Source organism: Phascolarctos cinereus, unplaced genomic scaffold (assembly GCF_003287225.1).
Source record: "Phascolarctos cinereus isolate Bilbo 61053 unplaced genomic scaffold, phaCin_HiC Scaffold_9;HRSCAF=440, whole genome shotgun sequence".
Taxonomy (NCBI): domain Eukaryota; kingdom Metazoa; phylum Chordata; class Mammalia; order Diprotodontia; family Phascolarctidae; genus Phascolarctos; species Phascolarctos cinereus.
In genome coordinates this window covers 255,767,734-255,795,643 of record NW_027556402.1, presented here as the reverse complement: position 1 = coordinate 255,795,643, position 27,910 = coordinate 255,767,734, and the positions used below count along the sequence as shown (strand labels likewise).

General features: G+C 49.2%; 1 protein-coding gene across 2 annotated transcripts; it reads left to right on the top strand.

The window, feature by feature from the left end:
- The first annotated feature begins 65 nt into the window (after nt 1-65).
- MAJIN (membrane anchored junction protein) lies at nt 66-27,860 on the top strand. 2 transcript variants are annotated; one of them, XR_013484011.1, is made up of 11 exons: nt 66-341; nt 13,831-13,947; nt 16,039-16,084; nt 16,913-16,988; nt 17,522-17,635; nt 18,459-18,493; nt 18,768-18,934; nt 21,309-21,360; nt 24,653-24,725; nt 26,350-26,472; nt 27,611-27,860. XR_013484011.1 is itself a non-coding variant. In XM_078148436.1 (11 exons), the coding sequence occupies exons 2-11, from the start codon at nt 13,847-13,849 to the stop codon at nt 27,654-27,656; spliced, it is 837 nt and encodes a 278-aa protein (XP_078004562.1). In that variant the 5' UTR covers nt 66-341; nt 13,831-13,846; the 3' UTR covers nt 27,657-27,860. The 2 variants fall into 2 exon arrangements, 1 of the variants encoding a protein (XP_078004562.1); XM_078148436.1 differs by having other exon boundaries at nt 24,653-24,729.
- The last annotated feature ends 50 nt before the right edge of the window (nt 27,861-27,910 follow it).

The following is a 27,910-nucleotide window of genomic DNA, read 5'->3' as shown; positions in this document are numbered from 1 at the left end:
GTGAGGCTGCTGCTTCAGGGACCTCCTCGGCCCGGGAGGCAAACAGCAGCTTCCCTAGGGGACAAGCCTGGAGTTCCGCAGCCTTTCCTGGTTCTCCCCCCAGGGAGCACATTTAGCTCCGCCTCCTGAGCGGCCTGCCTGCCTTCCCTCCATTCTCTGGGTCTCTCGGGGGCAATTCCCCTGTTAGCTGGTGCTCCTGGTCAAGCTTCGTTCTGGCGTGTGGGGCCAGCCCTGGGGGAGCAGGGATCCGGGACACAACTGAGGACCTGAGGACGGGGATCTTCAGGAGATAGGGCCGGCGGGGGAGAACTCGTAAGCCAAAGCCCTGTGAGGCCACAAGGGTAAGTCCATATTATGGCCCCATTGTACAGAGTAGAAAATTGAGCCCTGAAAAGACCATACAGCTTGTCCAGCTTACAAAGCTAGCAAGCATCAGGGTAGTGGCTGGAGCCTTGGGCCCAGAGTCTGGAAAACCTTTATTCAAATCCTGCCTCAGACACAAAGTACTGTGGGACCCTGAGCGAGTCAGTTCATCTCTGCCTCAGTTTCCTCAGCTGTAAAATAAGAAACGAACTTCCAGCTCTAAATCTACAAGCCTCTGAATCTTGTCTCTGGGATGAAACTCAAATTTCACAATCTGCTCTCCTCTGCCTTGCCGGCCTTAATTCATGATTCCTCCAGCTCCTGCCTTCTGAGTGTGCTCACGTAAGACACACGTGTGTGTCTGTGTGAGTTGTCTAAAGGTGTAGATGCCCAGCTGGTGGGTGGGTGTCGTGGATGGCTAGCTCCGGAATCTGGCCCAGCCCTCTCCAGCAGAGCCTGTGACTGCCAGCCCTCAGCAGAGGAGAAAGACTGCAGCCTATCTCCAAGTGGGGTGATGGGCCCTACCTACCTACCTACCCACCTACCTGTTGTTCACTCATGTCCAACTCTTTGTGATCCCATTTGGGGTGTTCTAGGCAGAGACACTGGAGGAGTTTGCCATTCTCTTCTCCAGTTCATTTTACAAATGAGGAAGCTGAGGCAAACAGGGTGAAGCGACTTAACCCAGGGCCACATAGCTAGTAAACGTCTGAGGCTGGATTTGAACTCAGGTTTCCTGACTCCAGGCCTGGCACTCTAGCCGCTGTGCCACCAAGCTGCAGCCCCACCTGCCTATTCTCTCTCTCTCTCCCCCTCTCTTCCTACCTGTCTCCCTATCTGCCAATCTCTATTTCTATGTGTCTATGTGATTGAGTGATTTTCAATCAATAACACCCCCAGGACAGAGTCCTGAACCACAGTCACTACCTGCTTGCAACCACTCCGTGCCCTAGTTTTCCAAATTAAAAAATCAGGACACCTGATCTGACAAAGGAGTTTCCTTTTGCAAAGTCTCATGGAAAGCATCTGCTTTCTTTCCTTGAATCAGATTGATTGGGGAAAATCTGTGATGCGGGACTTGTGAAGAGCTGAGTTGTCTGATGGGCAGCTCCAGCTGGGCACTGAAATGGCCCTTCCCCAACCTGCTGGTGCCCTGGGTCATGGGCTCCCCCCAGTTTAGGGGTGCCCTGGATTGTGGGCCCCCCAGTTTAAGGATACCCTGGATCATGAGCTCTCCCCTTACCCTCCACCCCCATCTTGGGGGAGCCCTGGATCATGGGCTCCCATACAGCAGGGATAGCTTTGTATACCTGAGTATAAGGCAGGAGGGTACAGTGGAAACAGGGCTGGATTTTTCAGAAAGAGGCCCTTGGTTCAAATTTAGTCAGTGTTCATCTTTCTGCCCATTAGAGTTCACAAAATGTTTTCCCTGCATGATTTCATTTGAAACTTTCAACAGCCCACAAAGGTATGTCCAATTTGGATTATCATCCCTATTTTATGGATATAAAATTCAAGTAATTTGCCCATGATCAGACAGCCAGTGTTGGAGGTAGGATTTGGATCCAATCTTTCTGATCTCCCTCTGAGATCTCTGGACAGGCACAACGCTTCTAGTGCTAAGTGCCTACTACGGACCAGGCCCCGTGCTAAGCAAAAATGAAACCATGCCTGCCCTCAGGGAGCTTTAGCTAAAGTCCTTCATGCGGAAGGTGCCCATTGAGGGGTTTCACAGGAAACCAGGAGTGCCCCAAGGCCTTGGGGGAAGAGGGAGCATTCCCAGGCAGCACGGGGCCATCCAGAGGAGAGAGAGCTGGCCAGGAGGGCAGGACAAAGCTGAAATAAGGGCTTGGAGCCAGGAGGTGAAGGGCTTTGGAAGCTAGCAGAGAAGCCTGGATTTGGCCCCAGAATCAACGAGGAGCCGAGCTGTGTTTACAGTAGCAGAAGGAGCCTGCACTGGGGAGAGAAGTGGAGCTGAGTCTGGAGGTCACCGGATTGTGCAATCAGAGGTTCGGGGCTGGAGGGATCTTCCTTAGAGGCCATTCAGTCCGACTCCCTCATTATACAGATGAGGAAACTGAGGCCCAGACAGGAGAAGAGGTTTGCCCAAGGTCAAGTGTATCTTCCTGACCTTCTATCCACCACGCCACCCAGATGCCTCCTACCACTCGGTGCTGAATTCTTTGGCCATGGAAACCCACGAAAGAAAGAAAGAAAATGGCGCCTCCTAAGAGTGATGGAAGATTGGGCAAGGGGACAAAGGGGGCCAAGAAATACAGTTTTTAGGCCGGCGGCGTTAACTCGGCCGTTGATACTCTGCCTGGTCTAATGACGGATGGATGGAATCTCCTCAATGGTGATTTCTCGCTATAAATAAAACGAGAAGAGAAGAGGAAGTCGCAGCCAAAGAGACAGATGGCTTATGGGTTCTCCTTGGGGAGGCCGAGAAAGGATGAAAAGCAGCAAGAGACATCAGTGCACGATACATTTGATCAAGGGGGAACGCTGCCGTCCACCGCTGCTGGCCAGCATCCTCCCGTTCAGAACTTAAATTTGTAAGAGAGGTTTAGAGGCTCCTGCAGGGCACACAGCCAGTCCTGTGAAGGACATCGGTCACTGGCAGACGTGTGCCTGCCCTCCCACATCAGCCATGTGGCTTCTGGCCTCTGGCACCCCAACATAGGAAGGGGTGAAGGGGAAGCACGGAGGCCACTCCCCCTCTGACTGAGCCCAGATCAAGCTTCAGAGCCAGGGTCCCAGCTCCGGTGGCTGCGGAGCTAAACCTGAGATCTAGGGCAAGGACGAACCTGAAGGCCCACCTTTCTTTGTTTTACAGAGCCTAGGGCCACCTGCACGAGAGTGGACTCTGGGAATATGTTACAGGGTCCAGCCACGGCCATGAGAGCAGCCTTTACGAGAAAAGGACGCCGACTGTTAGCTGGTCCTTCAACCAGCCACAGTGCTCAAAGATCCCAGTGAAAGCCTGGGAGTGGAGGAACCCTGGGGAAGAGGAAAACTGTTGAAACTGGATAGTTAGTGAGAGAGCATTTATTAAGTGCTTACTGTGTGCAGGCATGCCCAGCCAGTTTTTTTGTTCCTCAAATCCCTCTCAACAACGACACAAACCATGCTGTGGACCACCAGGGTAATTAACATATGGCTCATGATATTCTTTTAGATCAGTCTTTAAACACTTAAATAACAACTTTTGCCCCCAAAAAGGAGCTCCAAATTAAAATGAACATTACATAATTTTTTTTCCTTTTTCTTTGTTTTAGGCAATTGAGGTTAAGTGACTTGCCTAGGGTCACACAGCTAGTAAGTGTCAAGTGTTTGGTCTGAGGCCAGATTTGAACTCGGGTCCTCCTGACTTCAGGGCCAGTTCTCTATCCACTGTGTCACCTAGCATAAAATAGAAAACTTTATTCTACTTGTGGTCATGAAAACTCTAAACATCAAATTATAAACCTCTTCATGAGATAATTACAAATACTTTATGTTGGGACATTTGGTAAGAATTCAAAGCAGGAATCCAGCAAGACCTCTTATGCTATTATCTGCAAAATTTCATGCGAAATTTCTTTATTTTACATTTTATTGGATATGAAACCACTTTAAATTAAATAAAGTTACAACTTGGAAGATGTTTAATGTAACATAATAATCATGGCTAAACAATTCAATATTATGCTTTTAAAATTTGAAAAAGGGTTTGAAATATTTGCCTCGACATCAGACAACCACAGTCTCCAATCTGCTTCTGCATCGAGTGTCTTTCTGTATCCTGATTTCAAGCAAGAATAAAGTAAGAACTCTCACACAAATATGTGGTGGAAAAGGAGGGAAGGATTTTACTGTCTTGCTGAAAGATGGAAATTCCTTTTCTATCTTCAGCCACCCAATCAATTGATGAAAATAAGTGGCTGGTTAGAATATAAAATATTTACTTTTCTGCTGGCTAATGACAAATAATGCATTGAACAATAAATGTACTCAAAGCACGGTTACATATATTGCTTTATTTTTAACAAATCAATTCAGTCGTGTCCATCTCTTTGTGACCCCATTTAGGGTTTTATTGGCAGAGATACTGTTTGCTATTTCCTTCTCCAGCTCATTTTACAGATGGGGAAACTGAGATAGATAGGATGAAGTGACTTATCCAGGGTCACACAGCTAAGAAGTGTCTGAGGCTGCATTTGGACTCACATCTTCCTGATGCCAGGCCTGGTGCTCTAATCACCATACCACCTAGCTGCGTGTTTTTAACAATGTTTATACATGAAGTCACAGGACTCTCTTCTACCCCTGGCGCACCAGGTCCGCTCTCTCAGAACCTCTGTTGAATGGTTGACCCCCCTCTTTAAATACGGGAGGCGTCAACGAGTTTGTGCAAGTAAAGTGATGTGCAGCTGTCCAGAAATGCGAGTTGTCATTGAATGAAGGAAGTGAGTGAGTCCTTCCAAGTCCTCCTCACCAGGGATCTCGATACCAAAGTGAGTCAGTCCGTGGCCTCAGAAAGTTTACATTCTAATCAGGGGGGTCGTTCCTTCCAGGGATGGCGACAGGGGGGTCCCCTTATCTCCTGAGGGCCCAAAAGGCCACTCAGGCAGAGCAGGGGCTCACCTAAGCCCTTGGACCCCAAAGTCCGCATGCCTCCCCTGGGCCCCAGGTGCCAGGAGAGGCCGGCTCGTCCAAGCCCTTTCTTTTGCAGGGGGAAACTGAGGAACAGAGAGGTGAAGTCGTTTCCTTGAGACTGCTGTAAAGAACGTGTTTTGTTAATCTCGAAGTGCTATGTCTATGTGAACAATATCACATTATATTTTATTAATAATTTATAAATGTTAAACTTATTGTAAAATTTATTTTTGTTAATTTAAACTGTTAATTAATTCTGATTCCATATTTGTAATTAATTTTCAGCAAATTACAACAATTGTAGTATGACCACCACCACAACAACGGTAAGACTGAGGCCCGGCAGGGACGGGGCCTGCCTAGGCCAGGAGTCAGGAAGCCCTGGGTTCGACCCTCCCCTGCGACCTTTCTAGGCTGGGTGACCTGCCTCAGCCTGGGTTTCCTCAGCTATAAAATGGGTATGAAAAGCGTGCCCCCACCAGGGTGACTGTGAGGACATCGCATCAAGGGCTGCTTGGCAAACTTCCAAGGGCTCAGCTCGGCCCCTGTGGATGCCCGCGCCCAGCTCCGAGCCTCAGTTTCCCCCTGGGCTGCCGGGGCCCCTGCTTGCCCCCTCTGGCCTCCTGGGGACACCGTTTGGTGGCAGCGGCCCCGGGGCTGTGAGGATGGGGGAGGGGGCTGGGGTCATTGGGGTGAGCCCCTCCTCCCCCAGCCGGCGCCGGGGTGGGGGCGGGGAGGCAAAGGCAGAGCAGGCCCAGAGCCTCGAGGCTCCCCTCCCCCACCGCTTTACACTTTCCGGAGGAGGGGAATGCGCAGCTAGGCAGGGGCAGAGCCCCCCCTTCCGACCCAGGGCCCTTCCTAAACCCTGCCCATTGTACAGACGAGGGGACTGAGGTCTGCAAAGCTAACTCTCTCCCCCAGGGCCACATAGAGGGTAACAGAGTCTAGATTTCACCTCGGGACCTCTGACCCCCAATCCGGCTCACTACCGCGCCCATTTCACAGAGGAGGAAGCTGAGGCCCAGCAAGGTTGAGTATCTCCCTAGCTATAAACAACAGAAGGAAGATTTGGACCCCCGACCCCCTCACCCCCCACCCCCCGACTCCAGGTCTGGGGCTCTGACTCTCAGGTTACAGCAGCCAGGGTGCAGCAGGGCCTCCTCCTCAGCCCATTTCCCAGGCCACTTGGGGTGACCTCCTGGCATTAGGGAGGGCAGAAATGCTGGCAAAGGTCCGTGCCCACTGGCACTGAAAACAGGTCTGTGCCAAGGCTGAGGCAAACACCCCACACAGCAGCCACGGTCTGCAATGAGAGAACACGGAGTTGGGAGGGACCTCAGAATGTGGGATGTCAGAGAGGGAGGGAACCTCAGAATGTGGGGTGTCAGAGGGGGCGGGACCTCAGAATGTGGGGTGTCAGAAGTAGGAGGGACCTCAGAATGTGGGGTGTCAGAAATGGGAGGGACCTCAGAATGTGGGATGTCAGAGGGGGAGGGAACCTCAGAATGTGGGGTGTCAGAGGGGGCGGGACCTCAGAATGTGGGGTGTCAGAAGTAGGAGGGACCTCAGAATGTGGGGTGTCAGAAATGGGAGGGACCTCAGAATGTGGGATGTCAGAGGGGGAGGGAACCTCAGAATGTGGGATGTCAGAGGTGGGAGGGACCTCAGAATGTGGGGTGTTGGGGCTGTGTATTTCATGCATTTCAAACACCTTATTCTGAGGACGGGGCCCCTCAGTTTCACCAGACTTCCTGCCGGAGTGAGTGCAAAGGGCCCTGGACCTGGCGCCAGGGGACCCAGGTCTCAGTTTCCTCATCTTTCCACATCCAAGCCCACAATGCAGCTAGGTGGCGCCATAGGGCAGGGAGCACTGGGCCTGCGGTCTGGGAGTCCTGAGTTCAAATCCACCTCGGACGCTTCCTAGCTGTGGGACCGTCCGTGGGTCAGTCTTGAAGCCCTAAGCCTCGAGAAGGTGAGAGCTGGAAGGCACCTGGCTACCAGAGGGCCCGCCCAAAAGTGAAGGGAGCTTGGCTCAGCTTTGGGACCTCCTGCCCAGCAGGGAAGGGGGGAGGGAGGGAGCACACGAGTGCTGGAGGGCCCCGCTGTGTGCTTAAGTGCTTTCCCATTGCGATCTCATTTGATGCTCACTACAGCCCTGGGAGGTAGGTACTGCTATCATCCCCATCTTACAGATGAGGAAACCGAGACAAACAAGGTTAAGTGACTTGTCCAGGGTCACACAGCTAGTAAGTGTCTGAGGCCAGATTTGAACTCGGGTCCTCTGGACTCCAGGCCTGGTGCTCTCTCCACTGCACCATCTAGCTGCCCTAACTGTGCTATAATTAAGTCAGTAATAAGATTTTGGGTATTTTTAAAGATTAATTTATTTTGACTTATCAACAATCACTTCCATAAGCTTTTGAGTTTTAAAGTTTTCTCCCCCTGCCTCCCCCCTCCCTCCCCACGACAGTGCGCAATCTGATATAGGCTCTACATAAACATTCCTGTTAAACATGTTTTCATATTAGTCATGTTGTAAGGAAGAATTAGAACCAATAGGAGGAACCACCAGAAAAAGGAAACAAAACACAACAGAATAAAAAAATAACGAATAGCATGCTTCGATCTGCTTTTAAACTCCATCGTTCTTTCTTTGGATGTGGAGAGCGTTTTCCACCATGAGGCCTTTGGAGATGGCTTAGATCCTTGTATTGCTGGGAAGGTTCAGTTTATCAATATTAGTCACCACACAATGTGGCTGTTACTGTGTACAACGTTCTCCTGGTTCTGCTGACTTCACTCAGCATCAGTCCATACAGGTCTTTCCAGGTTTTTCTGAAGTCAGCCTGTTCATCATTTTTTACACAGCACAATAGCATTCCATTACATTCATATACCACAGCTTGCTCAGCCATTCCCCAATGGATGGGCATCCTCTCAATTTCCAATTCTTTGCCACCACAAAAAGAGCTGCTATGAATATTTTTGTACATGTGGGTCCTTTTCCCATTTGTTTGATCTCTTTGGGATATAGCCCTAGAAGTGCTATTGCTGGGTCAAAGGGTATGCACATTTTTGTAGCCCTTTGGGCATAGTTCCAAATTGCTCTCCAAAAATGGTTGGATCATCTCACAACTCCACCAACAATGCATTGGTGTTCCAATTGTCCCACATCGTCTCCAACGTGTATCATTTTCCTGTTTTGTCATGTTGGCCAATCTGATAGATGTGATGTGGTACCTCAGAGTTGTTTTGATTTGCATTTCTCTAATCAGTAACGATTTAGAACATTTTTTCATGTGACCGTAGATGGCTTTAATTTCTTCATCTGAGAACTGTCTGTTCATATCCTTTGACCATTTATCAATTGGGGAATGGCTTGTGTTCTTATAAATTTGTCTTAATTCTCTATATATTTTAGAAATGAGGCCTTTATCAGAGAGACTGGTTGTAAAAATTCTTTCCCAATTTTCTACCTTCCTTCTAATCTTAGTTGCATTGGCTTTGTTTGTGCAAAAACTTTTCAATTTAATGTAATCAAAATTATCCATTTTGCTTTTCATAATGTTCTCTATCTCCTGTTTGGTCATGAATTCTTCTGTTCTCCATAGATCTGATAGGTAAACTATTCCTTGTTCTCCAGTTTTACATATCAGCCTTTATATCTAAGTCATGAACCCATTTTGACTTTATTTTGGTATATGGTGTGAGATTTGGGTCTATGCCTAGTTTCTGCCATACTCTTTTCCAGTTTTCCCAGCAGTTTTTTTCAAAGAGTGGGTTCTTATCCCAGAAGCTGGGGTCTTTGGGTTTATCAAATAATAGATTACTATAGTCATTGACTACTGTGTCTTGCATATTTAACCTATTCCACTGATCCACCTCCCTATTTCTTAGCCAGTACCAAGCAGTTTTGATGATTGCTGCTTTATAATACAATTTAAGATCTGGAATTGCTAGGCCACCTTCCCCTGCATTTCTTTTCATTAGTTCCTTTGATATTCTGGACCTTTTGTTTTTCCAAATGAATCTTGTTATTATTTTTTCTAACTCTATAAAATAATTTTTGGTAGTTTGATTGGTATGGCACTGAATAAGTAAATTAGCTTAGGTAGGATTGTCATTTTTATTATATTAGCTCGCCTACCCATGAGCAACTGATGTTTTTCCAATTATTTAGATCTGATTTTATTTGTGTGAAAAGTGTTTTGTAATTGTGTTCATAGAGTTCCTGGGTTTGTTTCGGGAGGTAGACTCCTAAATATTTTATAATGTCTACAGTAAGTTTAAATGGGATTTCTCTTTCTATCTCTTGCTGTTGGGCTTTGTTGGTAATATATAGAAATGCTGATGATTTATGTGGGTTTATTTTATAGCCTGCAACTTTGCTAAAGTTGTTTATTATTTCAAGTAGTTTTTTACTTGATTCTCTAGGATTCTCTAAGTATATCATCATGTCATCTGCAAAGAGTGATAGCTTTGTTTCTTCTTTGCCTATTCTAATGCCTTCAATTTCTTTTTCTTCTCTTATTGCTAAAGCTAACGTTTCCAGTACAATATTGAATAACAGTGGTGATAATGGACATCCTTGTTTCACCCCTGATCTTATTGGAAATGCTTCTAGCCTGTCCCCATTACATATAATGCTTGCTGAAGGTTTTAGATAGATGCTATTTATTATTTTAAGGAAGACTCCATTTATACCTATGCTTTCTAGTGTTTTTAATAGGAATGGGTGTTGTATTTTATCAAAAGCTTTTTCTGCATCTATTGAGATGATCATGTGGTTTCTGTTGGTTTTGGTGTTGATATGCTCAATGATGCTGATAGTTTTCCTAATATTGAACCAACCCTGCATTCCTGGTATAAATCCTACCTGGTCATAGTGTATTATTCTTGTGATAAGTTGCTGCAATCTATTTGCTAGTATTTTGTTTAAAATTTTTGCATCTATATTCATTAGAGAAATTGGTCTATAATTTTCTTTCTCTATTTTGACTCTTCCTGGTTTAGGTATCACCATCATATTTGTATCATAAAAAGAATTTGGTAAGACTCCTTCTTCACCTATTTTCCCAAATAGTCTATATAGTATTGGAATTAATTGTTCTTTAAATGTTTGATAGAATTTGCATGTAAATCCATCTGGCCCTGGAGATTTTTTCCTAGGGAGTTCATCAATGGCTTGTTCAATTTCTTTTTCTGAGATGGGGTTATTTAAGTATTTTACTTCCTCTTCGTTAATCTGGGCAATTTATATTTTTGTAAATATGTATCCATTTCACTAAGATTGTCAAATTTGTTGGCATATAGTTGGGCAAAATAATTCCTAATTATTGTTTTAATTTCCTCTTCCTTGGTGGTAGCTTCACCCTTTTCATTCTTGATACTAGTAATTTGGTTTTCTTCTTTCTTTTTTTTAATTAAATTAACCAAAGGTTTATCTATTTTATTGGTTTTTTCATAAAACCAGCTCTTAGTTTTATTTATTAGTTCAATAGTTTTCTTAATTTCAATTTTATTAATTTTTCCTTTGGTTTTCAATATTTCTAATTTGTGTTTAGAGGATTTTTAATTTGTTCTTTTTCTAGTTTTTTTAGTTGTATGCCCAATTCATTAATCTCCTCTTTTTTATTTTATTTATGTAAGCATTTAGAGATATAAAACTTCCCCTAAGAACTGCTTTCGCTGCATCCCATAGTTTTGGTATGTTGTCTCATTATTGTCATTCTCTTGAATGAAATTATTGATTTCTATGATTTGTTGTTTGACCCAATCATTTTTTAGGATTAGATTATTTAGTTTCCAATTATTTTTTAGTCTATCTTTCCATGGCCCTTTATTACATATAATTTTTATTGCATCATGATCTGAAAAGGATGCATTTAATATTTCTGCCTTTCTGCATTGGATTGTGAGGTTTTTATGCCCTAGTACATGGTCAGTTTTTGTGTATGTGCCATGTACTGCCAAGAAAAAAATATATTTCTTTCTATCCCCATTCAGTTTTCTCCAGAGGTCTATCACACCTAACTTTTCTAATGTTCTATTCACCTCCTTAACTTCTTTCTTGTTTATTTTGTGGTTAGATTTATCTAGTGCAGAGAAGGGGAGGTTCAGGTCCCCCACTAGTATAGTTTTGCTATTTCTTCCTGTAACTCCCTGAACTTCTCCTCTAAGAATTTGGATGCTATACCATTTGGTGCATATATGTTTAGTAATGATATTACTTCATTGTCTATGGTGCCTTTTAGCAGGATGTAGTTTCCTTCCTTATCTCTTTTGATTAGATCTATTTTTGCTTTTGCTTTGTCTGAGATCAGGATTGCTACCCTGCTTTTTTTACTTCAGCTGAAGCATAAATATATTCTGCTCCAGCCTTTTACCTTTACCCTGTGTGTGTCACTCTTTTTCAAATGTGTTTCCTGTAAACAACATATTGTAGGATTATGGTTTTTAATCCATTCTGCAATCTGTTTCTGTTTTATGGGAGAGTTCATCCCATTCACATTCACAGTTATGATTACTATCTGTGTCTTTTTCTCCATCCTTTCCCCTTTATGCTTTTCTCCTTTCCCTCCTTCCTAGTGTTTTGCTTTTGACCACCCTCCTTCAGTCCCCCTCCCTTTTATTATCCCTTTCCCTTTTCTTCCCCTTTACCCTTACTGCTTCTTCCCTCCCTTCTTTCCCCCCTCCCTTTTCTTTCCCCTTTTCCCTCCTACTGCCTATAGGGCAAGTTAGATTTCTATACCTAACTGATTATGTTATGCCCTTCTTGAGCCAAATCTGATGAGAGTAAGGTTCAAACAATGCTCCCCCCTCCCTTCTTTCCCTCTGCTGTAATAGGATTTTGTGTCTTTTCCTGTAATGTAATTTACCCTTGTCTGCCTCCTCCTTTCCTTTCTCAGTACATCTTTTAGATCAGATTATCCACTTATTTGGATCCATTTAACCCACTTGATTAGATTTTTCTCTCATTACATCGAAGTCAATTTATACCCACCCCATTTATTACCCCCTTAGCATGGTATAATAACAATACAGTTCTCAGGGGTTACAAGTATTATCTTCCCTTGTAGGGATGTAAACAGTTTGCCCTTATTAATAACGTGTTTCTTTCCATCCTGTTTACCTTTTCATGTCTCTCTTGAGTCTTGTATTTGAAGATCAAATTTTCTGTTGAGCTCTGGTCTTTTTACCAGGAAGGTTTGGAAGGTTTATATTTTTAAAAAATCTATCATTTCTTTATTTTTAACATTCATTTTTTAAAGTTTTGAGTTCCAAACTCTCCAAATTTGCCATTAAGAAGGCCAACAGCATGGTATCAAAGTAATAATAGTAATTAGTGACGACCAGCAGACCAGACGTATTCGGCACTTCAAGGTTTGCAAGGGCTCGACATCACCAGTGTTGGACTTTCCTGTCCTCCTGCAGCCTGGAGGCCTGAGCTGTTGCTCCCCTTTTTCAGATGAGGAACTTGCCTCTCTGCCTTCTGAGGTCCCTTCCGGCTCCGCACGCAAGATCTTCTTTCCTTCCTCCTCTTCCTCCTCCTCTCCCTCCTCCTCCTCCTCCTCCTCTTTCTTCTCCTTACTTTTCCTTCCCTTTTTTCTCCTTCTGTTTCCCCTCCTCCTCTTCCTCCCCTCCTTCCTCTCCCCCCTCACCATCCTTCCCTTCCCTTCTCTCACCCTTGGTGGCCATCATCGCCATGACCAGCTCCTGCTCTGAGCCCACAGCCATATTCTGGGTTTTCCATCCTGGCCCCTCATGAAACAAAGGACCCAAGTTTTTCTTTGCTGAAATAGTGGCCAAGGACTCCTGAGCTCGGACCCATGGACCGGTTCGAGGATGCCTGGGCACCTCGGCAGGGCCCCGCCCCCCCCCCCAGCCTGTGGGAGGGGTGGGAGTCTGAGCCATCTAGGGCTCCACATGGATTCTCTGAGCCTGGACCCTGCAAAGCCACCTGAGACCGGCAGCCGGCAATTACCAGCAATTACTACAGGCCGAAGCTCGAAAGACGGTCATTTCTTCCTGCTTTCCGACCGCTGAGCCCGAGTTCTGCCTTCTCCTTTCCCACTCTCGGGGCCTCCCAGGCCGCAGCCCTCCATCCCCCATCCCTCCCACTGAGGGGTGTCAGCACCTCAAAGGAAGCCCCAGCAGGAGACCGGGGCAGGGCCCACAGAGAGCCATGCCCCGGCCAGGCAAAGTGCCCAGGGTGCGAGGTCCCCCAGCAGGTGGCTGAGATAATTAGCCCTGACATTTCCACTCCTGCCAAGCTTGAGTTCCATACATCATCCCAGCCCACTGAGACAGAGACACGCTGGTGTGGATCTCGTTTATTGATGAGGAAACTGAGGCAAAGGAAGGTGATATTACCTGCCCAGGGTCACACAGCGTGTAAGTGTCCGAAGTGGAATTGGAACCCAGGTCTCCCTGACTCTGGGGGTGTTTCTCTGCCCACCACACCCCACGCCTCCCATTTTAGAGGTAAAGACTAGAGGCCCAGAGGGGTCCAGCTGCTGGGTTAATACCCAGGAAGACTGAAAGCAGCCTCACCCAGGCTCCATCCTCGGCCCCACAACTAGCCAGCTGGGCGACATTGGGCAAGGGAGGCCCTCTGGGACTCAGTTTCCCTCTTTGGATGATGGCAGCACAGTGACTCTCTCCTCCTTCCCCCGGATTTCTCAGTACCCTCTATGCCCCTGGGGCTGGGGGTTGGGAACTGAGACATTTGACCACTGAGGACCAACCCCCCGCCTTCCCAGGAGGTGCAGTCAGAAACAGTGGCTTTGGCTTTCTGCTCATTCTGGAACGTTCCTTTGCTTTCATTAGGCTCCAGGCCGAAGCAATGAGTCTGCAAGACTTCACATACCCGCTCCCGGAGACGCGGTTCCTCCATGCGGGCACCAGCGTGTACAAGTTCAAGATCAGATATGGCAGCAGCATCAGGTACCTGGTTTGGGCCCCTCCTCTGGTCCATCCTCTCTGTCTCTGCCCAGGATGGGTCTGCCCAGTGCCAGGAGGGGGCCAAGCCTGGATCCATGGACTGCTTCTGAGGACTCCCCAGACTGGAAGGGTTCTCTTTTCTTTTCTTCTCTTTTTCTTTGAGGCAGTCAGAATTAACAACTGGCAAGTGTCTGAGGCTGGACTTGAACTCAGGTCTTCCTGACACCAGGGCCACCTGACCACCCCTTAGAGAGATTTCTTTTGGGACAAAGTTGGAGTCACAGAACCCCACGATCTGAGAGCAGGACGGGACTTCAGCCGTCCTCTAGCCAACCTCTCATTCACAAAAGGAGTTCCCACTAGAGGACACGAGTTCAAATCCCGCCTTTCCAGAGGCAGCTTGGATGGGTCCAGGGAGGGCCCTGTTCTTGACTGATTCAACGAACAACCTCCATTCTTACCAGAACGGAGTTAATGGGTGGGAAAGTCAGTGGAGCCTTAATCATTTGGTCAATGAGCATTTATGAAGCACCTACTGTGTGCCAGGCATTGTGCCAAGGTCTAGGGAAGCAAAAAGGGGCAAAGGGCAGTCTCTGCCGTCGTGTGTGTGTGTGTGTATACATACATACATACATACATACACATACACACACATACATACATATATACATATACACATATACACATACATACATACATACACACATACATACATACATATAAAATTAGGTATATGCATGTCATGTCATCGGGGGTGGGGCCACATTCTTGCCTTGTCTCCCCAGCTCCTGGCACGTAGTAGCTGCTGGATCACGACCCTCTGGTGAGCTGTGGGATGGCCTGGGCCCAAGTTCCCTAGGGCACAGTCTGTCCGCCAGGCCCTCCCAGTCTGGGGAGGCCGGGCCCTGGGCCCAGGGCACCTGTCTGAGCCTGCCTCAGTTCGGAGAGGCAGAGGCCTTCCCAGAAGCCCAAGAGGTCTTCTCTCAGTTTCACTGGGACAGGCCGCAGCCATCAAGGAAGCCCCCTTGAAGACGGGCTCGTGGTGCCGGGGAGAACACCCTGGATAGGGAGTCAGAGGATCCAAGTTCTAATGCCACCCCATCACTTACGACCTTAGATCACTCCCTTTCTCTGGGCCTGCGTTTCCTCCACTGCAGAATGAGGGGGTTGGATCCAGAAATGATGCTAATAAGCCATAAGACTTTGGGACACCCTGATGATGGTTTCATTGGTTGGTGGGGTTGGCCCTGGAAGGGCTGGTCGACAGAGATCGTGCCCCAGCCTGTTTTCCTAGGCTCCCAGGTCTCAGGTTGGAAGGGACCATCTACCCAAGCACCATGTTTCACAGATGAGGAAACAGGCCAAGGGAAGGGAAGTTATTTCCCCAATGACAGATCATGTCAGAGGCAGGATTTGAACCCAGGCCCTTCTCTGCAGAGAGAATGAATGAACTTAATCCGTGGCAGGCACTGTGCTAAGCCCTAGGGGTACAGAGGAGAGAACTGTGGAAGCCCAGAGAAGGCATGGGCCCCTCAGCTGATGGAGTGCCCATTGCAAATGAGGCAGGGGTTCTGCACACTGAACCAGATAAGATGAAGGCCTAAGCAGAGAAAGAATTCAATGAATGCCCAACCCTTGCCATCCACATCAATTCATATGAAACTTCCAATGTTTCTCTGAACCCCTCCCCAAATGTTATTAATATTTTCATACATACAGGATGTTCCAAGAGCATCAGAGGATTTTAAGCCTTAATCCCTTGATATTTAACGTAACTCATAACTTCAAAAGCTTTAAACTGTGCTAAGCCTTTTGGAGCACCCCATATGTGAACGCATACTTTTCTCACACAATCCCAATTTCCCCCTACCAGATTTGTCACCATGTGCAGGTCCACCAATAGTGTATGAGTGTTCCTTTCTTCCCGTGACCCATCCAGCAGTCACTGTCCCCTTTTGCCACCTTCCAAGCTGTTGCTCTGTCTGTCTGTCTGATTTCTGCTCCATCTTCCTGGGCTGAAGACAGGCTCTGCTTGGACATAAAGTCTCTCTCCGAAGTTTTCAATCATGACTCATTTGTTCATTTGCCTTCCAGAGGGGAAGAGATAGCAGACAAGAGAACTGTCAGCCAGGAGCTGGAGGTAGGGACTGAAAGAAGCCAGCATCTCTCAGGAAAGAGGCTCCTTTGTGCTGAAGGCCCCAAGGGGAGGGGTTGCTCCTGGGGCCTGAAGTCTCAATGCCCACTGCTTGGCCCGGCCTCTCCCTACATAGCTCGGTGTGCCACACTGAGAAGGGCTCAGTTGTGCAAATTTCCTGTTTTCCTGGGTTTTTTTTATGCATTTAAAACCTCTGACCTTTCTCATTCCTGCTGGCTGAAATGTCAGCACCTTCAATGCTGATGCAGCAAGACCTTTTGATTCGGCTCGAGGTCAGGGCGACTGGCAGGCAGAACCTTCTGGCAGGAAGACCTGCTTCCGGAAGGATGGCGCCTCCCAGGTCTCTGGCCTGAGTCCCTGGCTCTGCCCCTGCCTGGGGCCTGACAGTCCAGGAAACCCGACTGTAAATACCCAGGCCAGGCGGCGGCATCTTCCCCTTAATTAGAAACACTTGTGGGTGTCATATCCCCAGTTCTTTGAGGCCTGTGACTTTCTGTTGCATCCCTAGAGTGTCCAATCTCCCCCAAAAGTGACCTTGGCCTCTCCATCGGCCTTGGCGCCCAGTAGATACAGGGAGTGTTTTCCGAGTGTCATTGACCACATAGACACCTGCCCTAATGTCCAAGTTCCAGAGTCACTGAGAACCTCCTCCCGGCCAGCCAGAGGCCCAGCAAGCTTCCCAGGGAGCGTATGGTAACACACAACTCTTAGCACATCCCTCCTGACTTCAGCTGAGCAGTCGACCCAGAAGAAGTTTTCGAGGACACAGGTGACCTTTCCTTGTATTAAAGCAGGCATTTTTCCCATTTTTAGGACTCCATTCGGGCCGTCTTGGGGAACCTGGACAATTTGCAGCCATTTACCACTGACCACTTCATCATATTTCCCTGTATCTTTTCTTCTGGGAGTGCTGTCTGAGTTCTAGTTCAACATGAGTCTACGGAGAACAGGGTGGTGAAGGAAGCCAATGGCATCTTGGGGGATGTTGAGAGCAGCAGAGTGTCCAGGACTGGGAGGGGGGCAGAGAAGGAAAGAGGAGGGAACCCCACAGGGAGGGAGGGGAGAAGAGCAGGGGGCCATACGTGCCAGGATCCTCTGCCCTGATTGGACCACACCCGGAGCATCAGGGTCTGTTCTGGGCTCCATATTTTAGGAAAGACACAGATAACCTAGACTGTAAACTTGTTTAAAGACTAGAAGCCACTTGGGGCTTTCTTGCTGAGTGACGTCTGGGTTGGGCCCATTGAAATCCCTCCCGACTGTGGATAAGTGGGCTTTAATTCACATTCCCTGTTGGGCCTGACAAAGCCTGGTCCACTTTGGAGGGCAGAAGATGGGGGTGGGAGGGGAGCCGGAGTCCTTCCCCCTTCCAGGATCCAGGCCCTGCCTCAACTCCTCATGAGCTCCTTAGCCCTGGCTAAGATAAGAGCAAATGGGAGCGGGTGTCTCACCTGAGGTTCAAGCACGGGGCGGCTTTCCTGGAGCCCTACCCTTTTGTCTGCACCCTCTATGTGGAGATGAAGTGGGCGCCGGCCGGTGAGTGGGTGGAGCCAGGACCGGCTCCAGAGGGTGGCTGGGGCTATCCTCCCTGATTCTCCACCTGTTGGCCCTAAGGGGTGGCCGGGACCACATGCCCAAGCTCCATGCCCAACTGTCCTGCCTGCTGGTTGTGCAGGTGCTCTCTCTCTGGGCCTCAGTTTCCCTTTCTGGATTGGATTTGGCAGTTCCTCACATCCCATCCACTCGTCCCAGCCTGTGCTGTCTCTGGGCCTCAGTCTCCTCCTTTACAAAATGGGGACAATAATACCCGCCCTCCCTTAATGGGGTAAAGGAGGCATAATTCTTTTTATCTCCCCACATCCGAAGGTTTGCTCTTGTTTTCAGGCATCTTCGGGACTTTTCCAAGAGTTCAGTTTGTTTCAACTCAATTTGATGAGCATTTATTAAGCTCCTACTACATTCCAAATACTATCCCAGGTGCTTGGGATCAAAAAAAAAGAAAAAATTAAAGAAACAGTCCCTGCCCTCAAGGAGCTTACCTTCTCCTGGGACACACACACGCACGCACACACACATGCGCCCACACGTATATACACATGTACACATGCACACACGTGCACACACACGCATATGCACACATGCATACAGACATACATACACCCTCACCACAGGCAGCACCAGGGAAGGATTTCTGCAGGAGAGAAGGAGCTTTGAAGGAGCCAGACATGGAGTCTGTGGAGGGAGGGCCGGAGGGAAGGGAGGCAGAAATGACTCGGTTTACCATTTTGCTAAGGGCAGACCCTACTCAGAGGAGGAGCCCCCCAAGTCCTGATGCCCTCTGTTTCTTGTACTTCTCTAGGGACCCCTGGAGGAGACAATGACTTCCCAGAAATGGTAAGTTTGCCTTTGCCAAGTAGGATGAAAACCTTCTCTGCTTCAGACCAAGGCCCAGGGTTGGGGGTCAGAGGGCACTGAGTTTGGTGCTTACCAGCTGTGTGACTTTGGGTAAGTCCTTGAAGCTCAGGTTGTTGGACTAGATGACTACCCCGAAGTCCCTCCTAAACTCGGGATGCTATTAACCGTTCTCTAACGCTGCATCTCTCCCGGGAGCAAGGCTGGTGCCAAAGGTGCTTTTTCAAAAGGGGCTCCCCTTCACCCCCTCTCTCAGCCTGGCCCTGCATCAGCTGACTGCCCACCCGCTTTGGGGCAAGGAGAATCCCAAGGGTCTGGTTCCTATCTGAAGGGTCACAACGAGGAAACAGAAGTGAGAACCGTGGCAGCAAAGAGGAGAAGACTGGAAGGTGGCAAGTTCCCCCCAGAACAAGAACAGGGCAGGTCAGTGGTGGGAAAACCTGAGGGCAGGTTCATTTTGAGTGACCACTGGGGCTAGCCTGGGAACCAGAAGGGGCTAGCCTGGGAGAAGGGGTTGGCCTGGGAACCAGGGCTAGCCTGGGAGAAGGGGCTAGCCTGGGAACCAGGGCTAGGCCTGGGAGAAGGGGCTAGCCTGGGAAAAGGGGCTAGCCTGGGAACCAGGGCCGGCCTGCAAGATAACACTTTCCTGCTTTCTTCCCAGCTATGCCACTGATGGACTGGGTATCCTTAGGCAAGTCATTCCTCCCCCCTCCCACCCCAGGCCTCCTTGGTTCTTGTACTTCCATACATGAAGTCTGGCCAATGAGTCTAAGCTACTTTGAGCCCTCACATATGCAAGACTCTGCCTTTTATGAAAATGGGAGTTGAACCCTCTCTCCATTCGATATTCGTGCCACATTCAATAGGCATCTATTATGTGCCCTCTTTTATATGCTGAGCTTAGTACTTAGGGGGATACAATGATGAGTAAGACCAGCTCATAGGTCCATCTCAAAGGCCACCTCCTCCATGAAACCCTCCATGATTCAGATTTGGACACCATCAGGATCATGGACTCCAATCTGTGCTTACCTCATTCTTTCTCTCCCTCCCTCCTTCTTTCCTTCCTTCCTCCCTCCCTCTCTGTTTCTTTCTTTCCTTCCTTTCCTTCTTTCTTTCTTTTTCTTCCTTCCTTCCTTCCTCTCTCTCTCTCCCTTCCTTCCTTTCTCTCACTCTCCTTTCTTCCTTCTTTCCTTTCTCTCTCTTTTCTTTCTTTCTTTCTTTCTTTCTTTCTTTCTTTCTTTCTTTCTTTCTTTCTTTCTCTTTCTCTCTTCTTTCTTCCTTTCTTTCCTTTCTTCCTTCTTTCTCTCTCTCTCTCTTTCTTTCTTTCTTTCTTTCTTTCTTTCTTTCCTTCCTTCCTTCCTTCCTTCTCTTTCTTTCTTTCTTTCTTTTTCTTCTTTCTTTCTTTCTTTCTTTCTTTCTTCTTCCTTCCTTTCTTCTTCCTTCTTTCCTTCCTTCCCCTTCCTCCTCTCCTTCCTTCCTTCCTTCCTCTCTCCTCTCCCTCCTCTCCTCTCCTCTCCTCTCCTCTCCTCTCTCTCCTCTCCTCTCCTCTCCTCTCTCTCCTCTCCTCTCCTCTCCTCTCCTCTCCTCTCCTCCTTCCTCTCCCTCCTCTCCTCTCCTCTCCTCTCCTCTCCTCTCCTCTCCTCTTCCTTCCCTCCTCCCTGGAAAGTGCCATAGGGATCAGTGCTTGGCTCTATTCTGTCAAACATGCTAGTGAATGACTTGGCCACAGGCACACTTACCAAACAAATCTGTGGGTGGCCCATAGCTGGGAGGGATCACTGACACTAGAAGCCAGTCAGGATCTTGACTGGCTGTAATGTTGAGGCAGCTAGGTGGTGCTGCAGTGCCCAGAGTACCAGGCCTGGAGTCAAGAAGACCTGAGTTTGAATACAGACTAAGACACTTACTGGCTGTGTGGCCCCGGGCAAGTCGCTTAACCTCTGCCTCAGTTTCCTCATCTGTAAAATGGGGATAGTAACAGCCCCTACCTCCCAGGGGTGTGGTGAGGGGAAAACGGGATACTATTTGTAAAGCAGAGAGCCTGGCACCTGGCAGGCACTTCAGAAATACCAACTTCCTTCCTTCCTTCTCCGTAACTCAGAATTGCTCAGATCACTGAGAGGTTCTGTGACTTGCACAAGGTTATATAGCCAGCAGGTCTCAGGGCAGGCCTTGAAGCCAGGTCTTCCTTGCCTCGAGGCCAGCTTCCTGTCCACTCTGCCGCATGGAAAACACTAACAAGTTGAGGAAAGGCCTCAAGTAGCAGGAGGCACCAGAGATGTGCTTTGAAGGAGAAGTGTAAGAGACAGGTGAAGAAGGAGGGCTTGCCAGGTGTGTGGAATGGCCTGGACAAAGGCAGGAAGGCGGGAGATGCCTTTTGACTGGAACGGGGAGTAATGCAATGAGGCTGGACAGGCAGGCGGGAGCCACGTTGTGGAAGGTTTTAAATACCAGGCCAATGAGATTGTAGTGGGTCCTGGGGCAGTAGGGAGTCAGCGAAGGCTTTTGAGGAGGGGAGTTCTGTGCTATGGGAATGTCCCTGACAGCTGGGTGGAGTCTGGGCTGGAGAAGAGAAGTGTCAGGGAAACCAGTTCCTAGGAGATTTGCTTGTGTCCAGAGACCAGGAGAGCCTCGTGCCCTGAGGCGGGACCTTTGCAGCGACTGTTGGCCATGCCCCGTGAGTCTCTGGCTGCTCTGGGTAAAAATAGCCTGCCTGCTGAAATATTCATGGAGCCTCCTGGGGGGGGGGGCTCTCCTGGAGCCTCAGGGCCCCTGCCAATCTCTTCTTTTTCAGGGCTGTGATGGGAACCTCCAGCAGGAAGAAGCCCCTGGCTCAGACCACAAGGGTGAGTTCCCCAACGTTCCCTGCCCCATTGCACAGCCTGGGTCCCCGGTGCCATCACGGGCCCAGTTGACTGGCCCGGCATGTTCACGCTTCCTGTCTGCTCCACCCTAGAAAAAGCTGCATTATAGATGTGGTATTGGGGAGGGCAGAGCCCAGCCTCAGCCGTGCCAGCCTCGGTCTCACCGCGGTCCTGTTCCCTTTTCCTTCCCTACCCTGAGAAATACCTTTGGCAGCTCCTGGAATAGACATCCCAAGGCTAAGGGGATGACTGGGCAACAGAAGAAGCTGATGGTGTCAGGGAGGGCAAAGGGGGCGGGGAGGGGCAACAACGTTGTCTGGCCTGGTGCAGGCACCCTCTGGCTGTGGGAGGCAAGAGAACAGTGGGGTCTAAATGCAAAAGACCTGAGTTCAAATTCTAACTTGATCCCTCACTATCAGCATGACTTTGGACAAGTCCCTTCAATTCAGCTAAACGCTACGAGCATTTATTAAGTACCTGCTATGTGCTAGGCTCTGGGAGTGAAAAGACAAAGAGGAAAAGCAATCCCTGCCCTCTCTGTACAGTAAGGAGTCCGAAGCTCCTTGGCGGACTCGCCTCCCAATGGCCTTTTGAGATTGGCATTGTAAGGGGTGGAGGAGGACACTGAGGGTCATAGGGGTCGACGGCTCATCCAGGGCCCCGCAGCAGTTGACCGCAATGCCCGCTCCCGCCTCCCCATTCCTCTCTCCCTAGGAGCCTCTGTTCCCAGAGTCCTTTTGGACAATCAGAGCTATGCGACTGAGGCAGACTGGGAAGGAGGGAGCGGGCAGCAGAGCCCAGGGGCCACTCATCCCTGCCCTCCAGGAGTTCGCACATTAGCTGGGAAGAAGCCTCCTCTTGTGCAGTCAGGCCCCCTCCCCCTGTCCGACCTCTGACTGCCCCAGCCCAGGTGGGGAGGAGAAAAGCGAGGTCCTCTGGGGCAAAGGCCAGCCCCAGAGGATGATGATGAAGGGGACTTCCGCCTCCCTTTCCATCCCTCACACCTTCCCTTCTCTCATGCCCCTTTTGTAGTTCAGTGCCCACATCCTCTTACTCAGCATAGCCACCTTTTCAACCCATCGCTTGGCTCAGAAAAAGGCCAAGCCTCCCCAGCCCAGTAGAAGGGGGCAGGTGCCTGACGCAGGCCTGGCCGGAGCCGACCCCAGCGTGAGGATGTGGCCCCAAGCAGGGAGCTCACGGGGGCGCTCAGTGCCAGTTCCCGGGCTGGAAAGAGTTAATTGGCAGCTGTGGTTCACTGCTTCTCCTTTCTGGGGTGAGGCAAGACGGTAGCTTGGAAGGCCAGAGATTCTGCACGTCCTTTATATCTCCAGCAACTGGAAAGAAAACTTTGGCAAGCAGCCTTGCATTTGTCAGGGCCCTTGTTTCAGAAGGCAGGCTAGGACGAGGCCTCACCCCTGAGCCTGTTTGTCCATCTGTCCAGAGGAGACTGCTCCCAGCTTTGACTTCTCGGGCATGAGGAGCCTGCTGTGGGACCAGAAGGGGCATGAGGGGCTGCCTCGTCCAGCCCCTCACCTCATCGATGTTAGGGATGCAAGACTCTGGGATCCATGCTCAGGGCATCGCAGAGTTAGAAGGGACCTCGGCAGTGGCTGCTCTGGCCCGAACATGAGAAAGCTCTACCCCCAATCCCCAGGCGGCCACCGTGTCCCTCCAGAGTCAGGGTCCTGGAAGAGGTCAACATCGCTCCCACTGTGGGCAGACTTGAAAAAGAGAAAATTTGACAGGAATATAAGTCGGCCTTTTGCTGCTGTTCTTCAGCCATTTTCAGTCGTGTCCGGCTCTTCATGGCCCTATTGGGGGTTTTCTTGGCAGAGATACTAGAGGGGTTTGCCATTTCCTTCTCCAGCTCATTTTGCAGATGAGGAAACTGAGGCAAATTGGGTGAAGTGACTTGCCCAGGGTCACACAGCTAGGAAGTGTCTGAGGCCAGATTTGAACTTGGGAAGATGAGTCTTCCTGACTCCAGGTGCAGCAGGTCAAGTTCCCAAGAACAAGATAGGTATAATATGGCAGGAGGAAGGAAGTATGACAAAGATCTGGTGCTCTTTGTGGACCACAAGCACAATGGGTATGAACAGCCTGATAGCGCTTTGATTTTAGGCTGCAGTAAGAGCAGAACATAGTGTCCACCCCGGGAGAGGCGACACTGCCCTCGTACGCTGTCCTGGTCACACCACACTCGAGCTCTGGCTCTAGGTGGCACATTCTAGGAAGGATATGGACAGAGAAGCTGGAGAACCAGTGGAGGAAGGTGACCAGGACGGCGAGATGATGTCTAGGAGGACAGGTTAAAGAAACGGGGAGTGTTTAGCATAAGGAAGAGGAGACTTGGGGAGGATGCAGATTCCCAGTGCCCAGAACATAGCAGGAGCTTAATAAACACTCGTTGATTAATTGGGTGGGTGGGTGCCTGCTTCTTTGGGCTCAGTGGCCCTTGAGATTGTGTGTTCCTATCCCATTCCCCCTGCGTTCTCCTCCCCCTCTGTTCACAGTTGAATTAGTGGGTTTGATTTGAGGGTTGTCAAGAAGGCATTGCCCCACCCCAGATATCTCCCTTACCGGACAGGCTGGTGCCTGACAGCCCCACCCTCTTGCCAAGCCCCAGGCCCCAGCAGGCAGATGTCAGCCCCCTGACCCCTGGCAGACCTCTTTCACCTGCCAAACCCCCCTACCAGATGCTGAGTCTGGTTGTGGGGCGGAACCCCAGCTGGAGATGAATCCCAAAGAAATATACAAGGCAAACTTCTTAGCTTTGGGGAATTTCTGTGGGTGTAAGGAGATGCCATTTCTCCAAACAGTCATCCTGTCCCTAGCCCAGAGTCTGGTGCAGGCCAAGCACTCGACCCATGTTTGTGGAATTAGATCTTCTAAGAGCAAGAATCACAGGAAGAAAGAAACTGGCCTGGGGCCGCCCTGAGCTCTCAGGACTGCTGCTCACATAGCCCCGGGCAGCTCAGGTCAGCCCTGGTAATATTAGCTCTATTTGTTCTCAGCACTTAAAGCTCAGCAGATCAGGTTTTGGGTGGGCCGGTCATGAGGAGCTCAAGTGGAAAGAGACCCAAATGTCAACTTTCTCTGTAGCCAGCGAAGTTAGGGCCAGATTAGTGGTGAGAAGTTGAGCCCCAGAGCTGACCAGAGATCAGCCCCTCAGTCCCCCGGAGCCCAGACAGCTTCAATATCTTCCCCTTCCCTTTCCACCACCAACCTCCCAGGAGAACAGGTGAAACATGTCCCTTATTTCTCTTTTGATCAGAACTGGCCTGGAGAAACTGCCTCAGAAGAGGAAGAGACTGAGGACTTCGACATTGCTTTCATCAAGGAACATGGTAAGTCCCAAGAAATCCTTTTCTTTGAATGAGAGCACCAGGGTCAAGAAGCAGAACACACAGTTGTCCAAAGAAGAAATGTAAACCATCAACAGCTGTATGAAAGATTGCTCAGACTAAGAGGAATGTATGCTGAGGTACGCTCTGAGGTTTCAACTTGCACCCTCAAATTAGCAAGAATGGAGGGCTAAGAAAGAACTTCAGAGACCATCTAATACAACCTCCTCATTTTCCAGCTTTGGACACTAAGGCCAAAAATTGTTAATCACCTTTACCAAGTCACCCTGGTGGTAAGTGCCAGGGGTGGGATTTGAGCCACTGACTATAGAATCTGTGCTCTTAAGTGGAAATAAATCAGCATTGGAGGGGCTGTGGCAAAACCCGCAGTTGGATTGGTCCAAACATTCTGGAACATACTTTAGAATTACGCAAGAAAAGTCACGAACCTGTTCATACTTTTCCGTCTAGCAACCACAACATCAGGCATTTACAGCGGAATGTTCACAGCAGCACTTTTTGTGATAGCAAAAAGCTGGGGACAAAGAGGGTGCCCGTCAATGAGAGATGGGCTGACGTAAGTCACGGCACACAAATGCCGTAGGATATTATTATTGCCCCACAAGAAATGAGGAATGTGAGGAATTCAGGGAATCACGGGAAGACTTGTTTGAACGGACGCACGGCAAAGAGGTAAAGAGGTCTACAGATGGTCCCAATAGCGTCAGCGAAAACAACACCCACATACCACCCAGCTCAAAGGAGTAGTGACTGATCTTATCCCCGAAAAAATAAAGAGGACACATTTCTCTCTTTTGATAGAAGCAACAGATTATGGGTACTGACTGTGTATATTTCGACAGTTACAGTTGTTGGGTTTTGCCCAAATTCTTCTGTCATGAGGGAAGATTGACTGGGGGGTGGTATATTGGGAGATGATTCTGATGGTTAAAAAAGCACAAAAATCCAAGTTATTAGTTGTATATAGGTGTGGGGGGGTAGAACATTATGAGCACCAATCCTACCTAAAGGGGCTAAGGGAGGCTAACCCACCTTTCTATCAATGAATTGATGCTGCTGCTGCTTCCTTCAGGGTGGGCTGCTCTGTTTCCTTGCTTGGTCAGAGTTGATATTTCTTTCCTTTTTTTGGCTAGGCAGTGGGTTAAGTGATTTGCCCAGGGTCACACAACTAGTAAGTGTCAAGTCTGAGGTCGAATTTGAACTCGGATCCTCCTGACTCCAAGGCCGGTGCTCTATCCACTACACCACCTAGCTGCCCCCAAGAGTTGATGTTTCTTCTCTTCACTTCCCGCCCATTGCCCATTGCCCATTGCCCCCCTGAGGGGCCGCTATCTGAGCTTGAGACCTTCCATCCTAGACTGAGATGCAGCTCGGGACTGAAGTTTTTGTGGAGATGCCCTGCCCAGGAGTCCATGTTTGAGCAAACACCCATGTCCTTGGAAGACGGCCCCACCAGCCTCCTGGGTCAGCTCTGTGTCCTGAGCCCACAGTCCTGGCTCGGAAGGACACCCGGATGAGCTGAGTTCAGATGGGGCCCCTGCTTTCTCCTTGCCCAGCATGGTATCCCCTGGAATTAACGGCCTCTCTTTGAATGTCTTTGCTTCAGGTGCCTTGGCAGGGTCGGGTCTAGCCTGGGAGACCCCAAGGGGCACCCTCCACAGATGAGCGGCCCACCTTCTCCTGAGGGGCCCTCCAAGCCTAAACCTGCTGGATTTTGGGGCTTTCTAAGGTAAGGAAGGGCTTATCTCTTGTTTTGACTTGAGACCCCATCAAATGATCCCCTCCCAGTAAAATGAGAGTCATAAGAGCAAATTCCCACCCTCAACCAAAGAGCCTTCTATACTATGTAAAAGGCAACAGAACTGAAAGTCTCAGGATAATCTCCCTAAGGTAGCTGAGATTCCATCACATCACTCTCTTGCTCAAAGACCTTCAATGGCTGCCCACTGCCAACCACAGAAGGCTTGGATGCCTGAGCCTGTCCATGACTGTCCAGAGCCTGCTTCCAATTTACTTCCCACCCCTTATCTCATGCTGACACATCCTCTTTGTGTCCACCAGACTGGGGACCTACCATTCCTTCTACACCCTCTTGTGTCCAGGCCTGTGCTCCCCTCATCCCCTGGGTGTAGAACGTACTCTCCTCCATCGGGTCTTCTGAGTCCTTACGTTCCTTCAAGGCCCAATGCAGTTGCTACCTCTTCCAGGAAGCCCCCGCCAAACCTTCCTTCCCTCTCTCCCCACCTAGGGAAACCTACCTCCCCCTCCCCAGATTTCTTCCAGCCTTTGCCTGGATCCTCCCGCGCCCTGACCTCATTTTCCTTTATTTGTATACATCTTTTCCTGGTATTAGACTGTAAGTTCCCCAAAGGCAGGGTCTGTATCTGTATCTCCAGTACCTAGGGTCTTTAAAATACCCACGTCCCAAAAGGCTTAACATAGTTTTAAGCTTATAAAGCTATATTTGTTGGGTGGATAAATGTGTTGGATTTAGAGTCCGAGGACCTGGATTCAAATCTCACCCTGTCCCTTACTAGCTGTGTGATATTGGTAAGGCACATTTTCACCCTATATTTCCTCAGTTGTAGCATTGAAGGAATGGGATGCGAAGGCCTGTGAGGGCCTTTTCAGCTCTCAATCTGTCATCCTTTGTGTGAATGATTAAGGGTTGTTCCCTTTCATGGGTCCCCCAGATGGGAAAACTCCTTCCAGCAGAGTTCCCTCATCTACAAAATGAGGCATTGTACATGGATGACCTTGAGGGTCACTTCCCAGGACCAGTGTGTGTCCCATGTCCTGCATCCTATTATGTCCTACATCCAGAGAGCCATGGGCTCCCATGCATTTCTCTCTGCTCTTCCTTCCAGCTCCCTCTTCCCGTTCAGGCTCTTCAGCAGGAGGGGCAGCCAGTGAGCCTGGCAGAGGACAGCGGCAGAGGAAGGGACTGCCTGGTCCCGAGTGACCCTCTGCTGCCTCAGCCCTGTTCCCTCGGCCGGCCAGAGAGGCGTCCAGAGAGGCGAAGAAGGCTGAGGCCTGGCCAGGGCTGTGCTTTGTTTCTGGCAGCGCACGTCTGTTCAGAGTCAGCGGCTGGGGGGAAATGAAGGCATTTGTTCCGTTCTGGTGGTCCTTTTTTTTACTGCCCTGAGAAGCAGTTTGGGTCTCTGGTC

Excerpts from the sequence above, each read along its gene's own strand:
- MAJIN (XM_078148436.1), top strand. The coding sequence starts at position 13,847 with ATGAGTCTGCAAGACTTCACATACCCGCTCCCGGAGACGCGGTTCCTC. Across the intron at positions 18,494-18,767 it reads ACAATGACTTCCCAGAAATG|CCTGGCCCTGCATCAGCTGA; the intron begins GTAAGTTTGCCT and ends CCCCTCTCTCAG. Across the intron at positions 26,473-27,610 it reads GGATTTTGGGGCTTTCTAAG|CTCCCTCTTCCCGTTCAGGC; the intron begins GTAAGGAAGGGC and ends TCTTCCTTCCAG.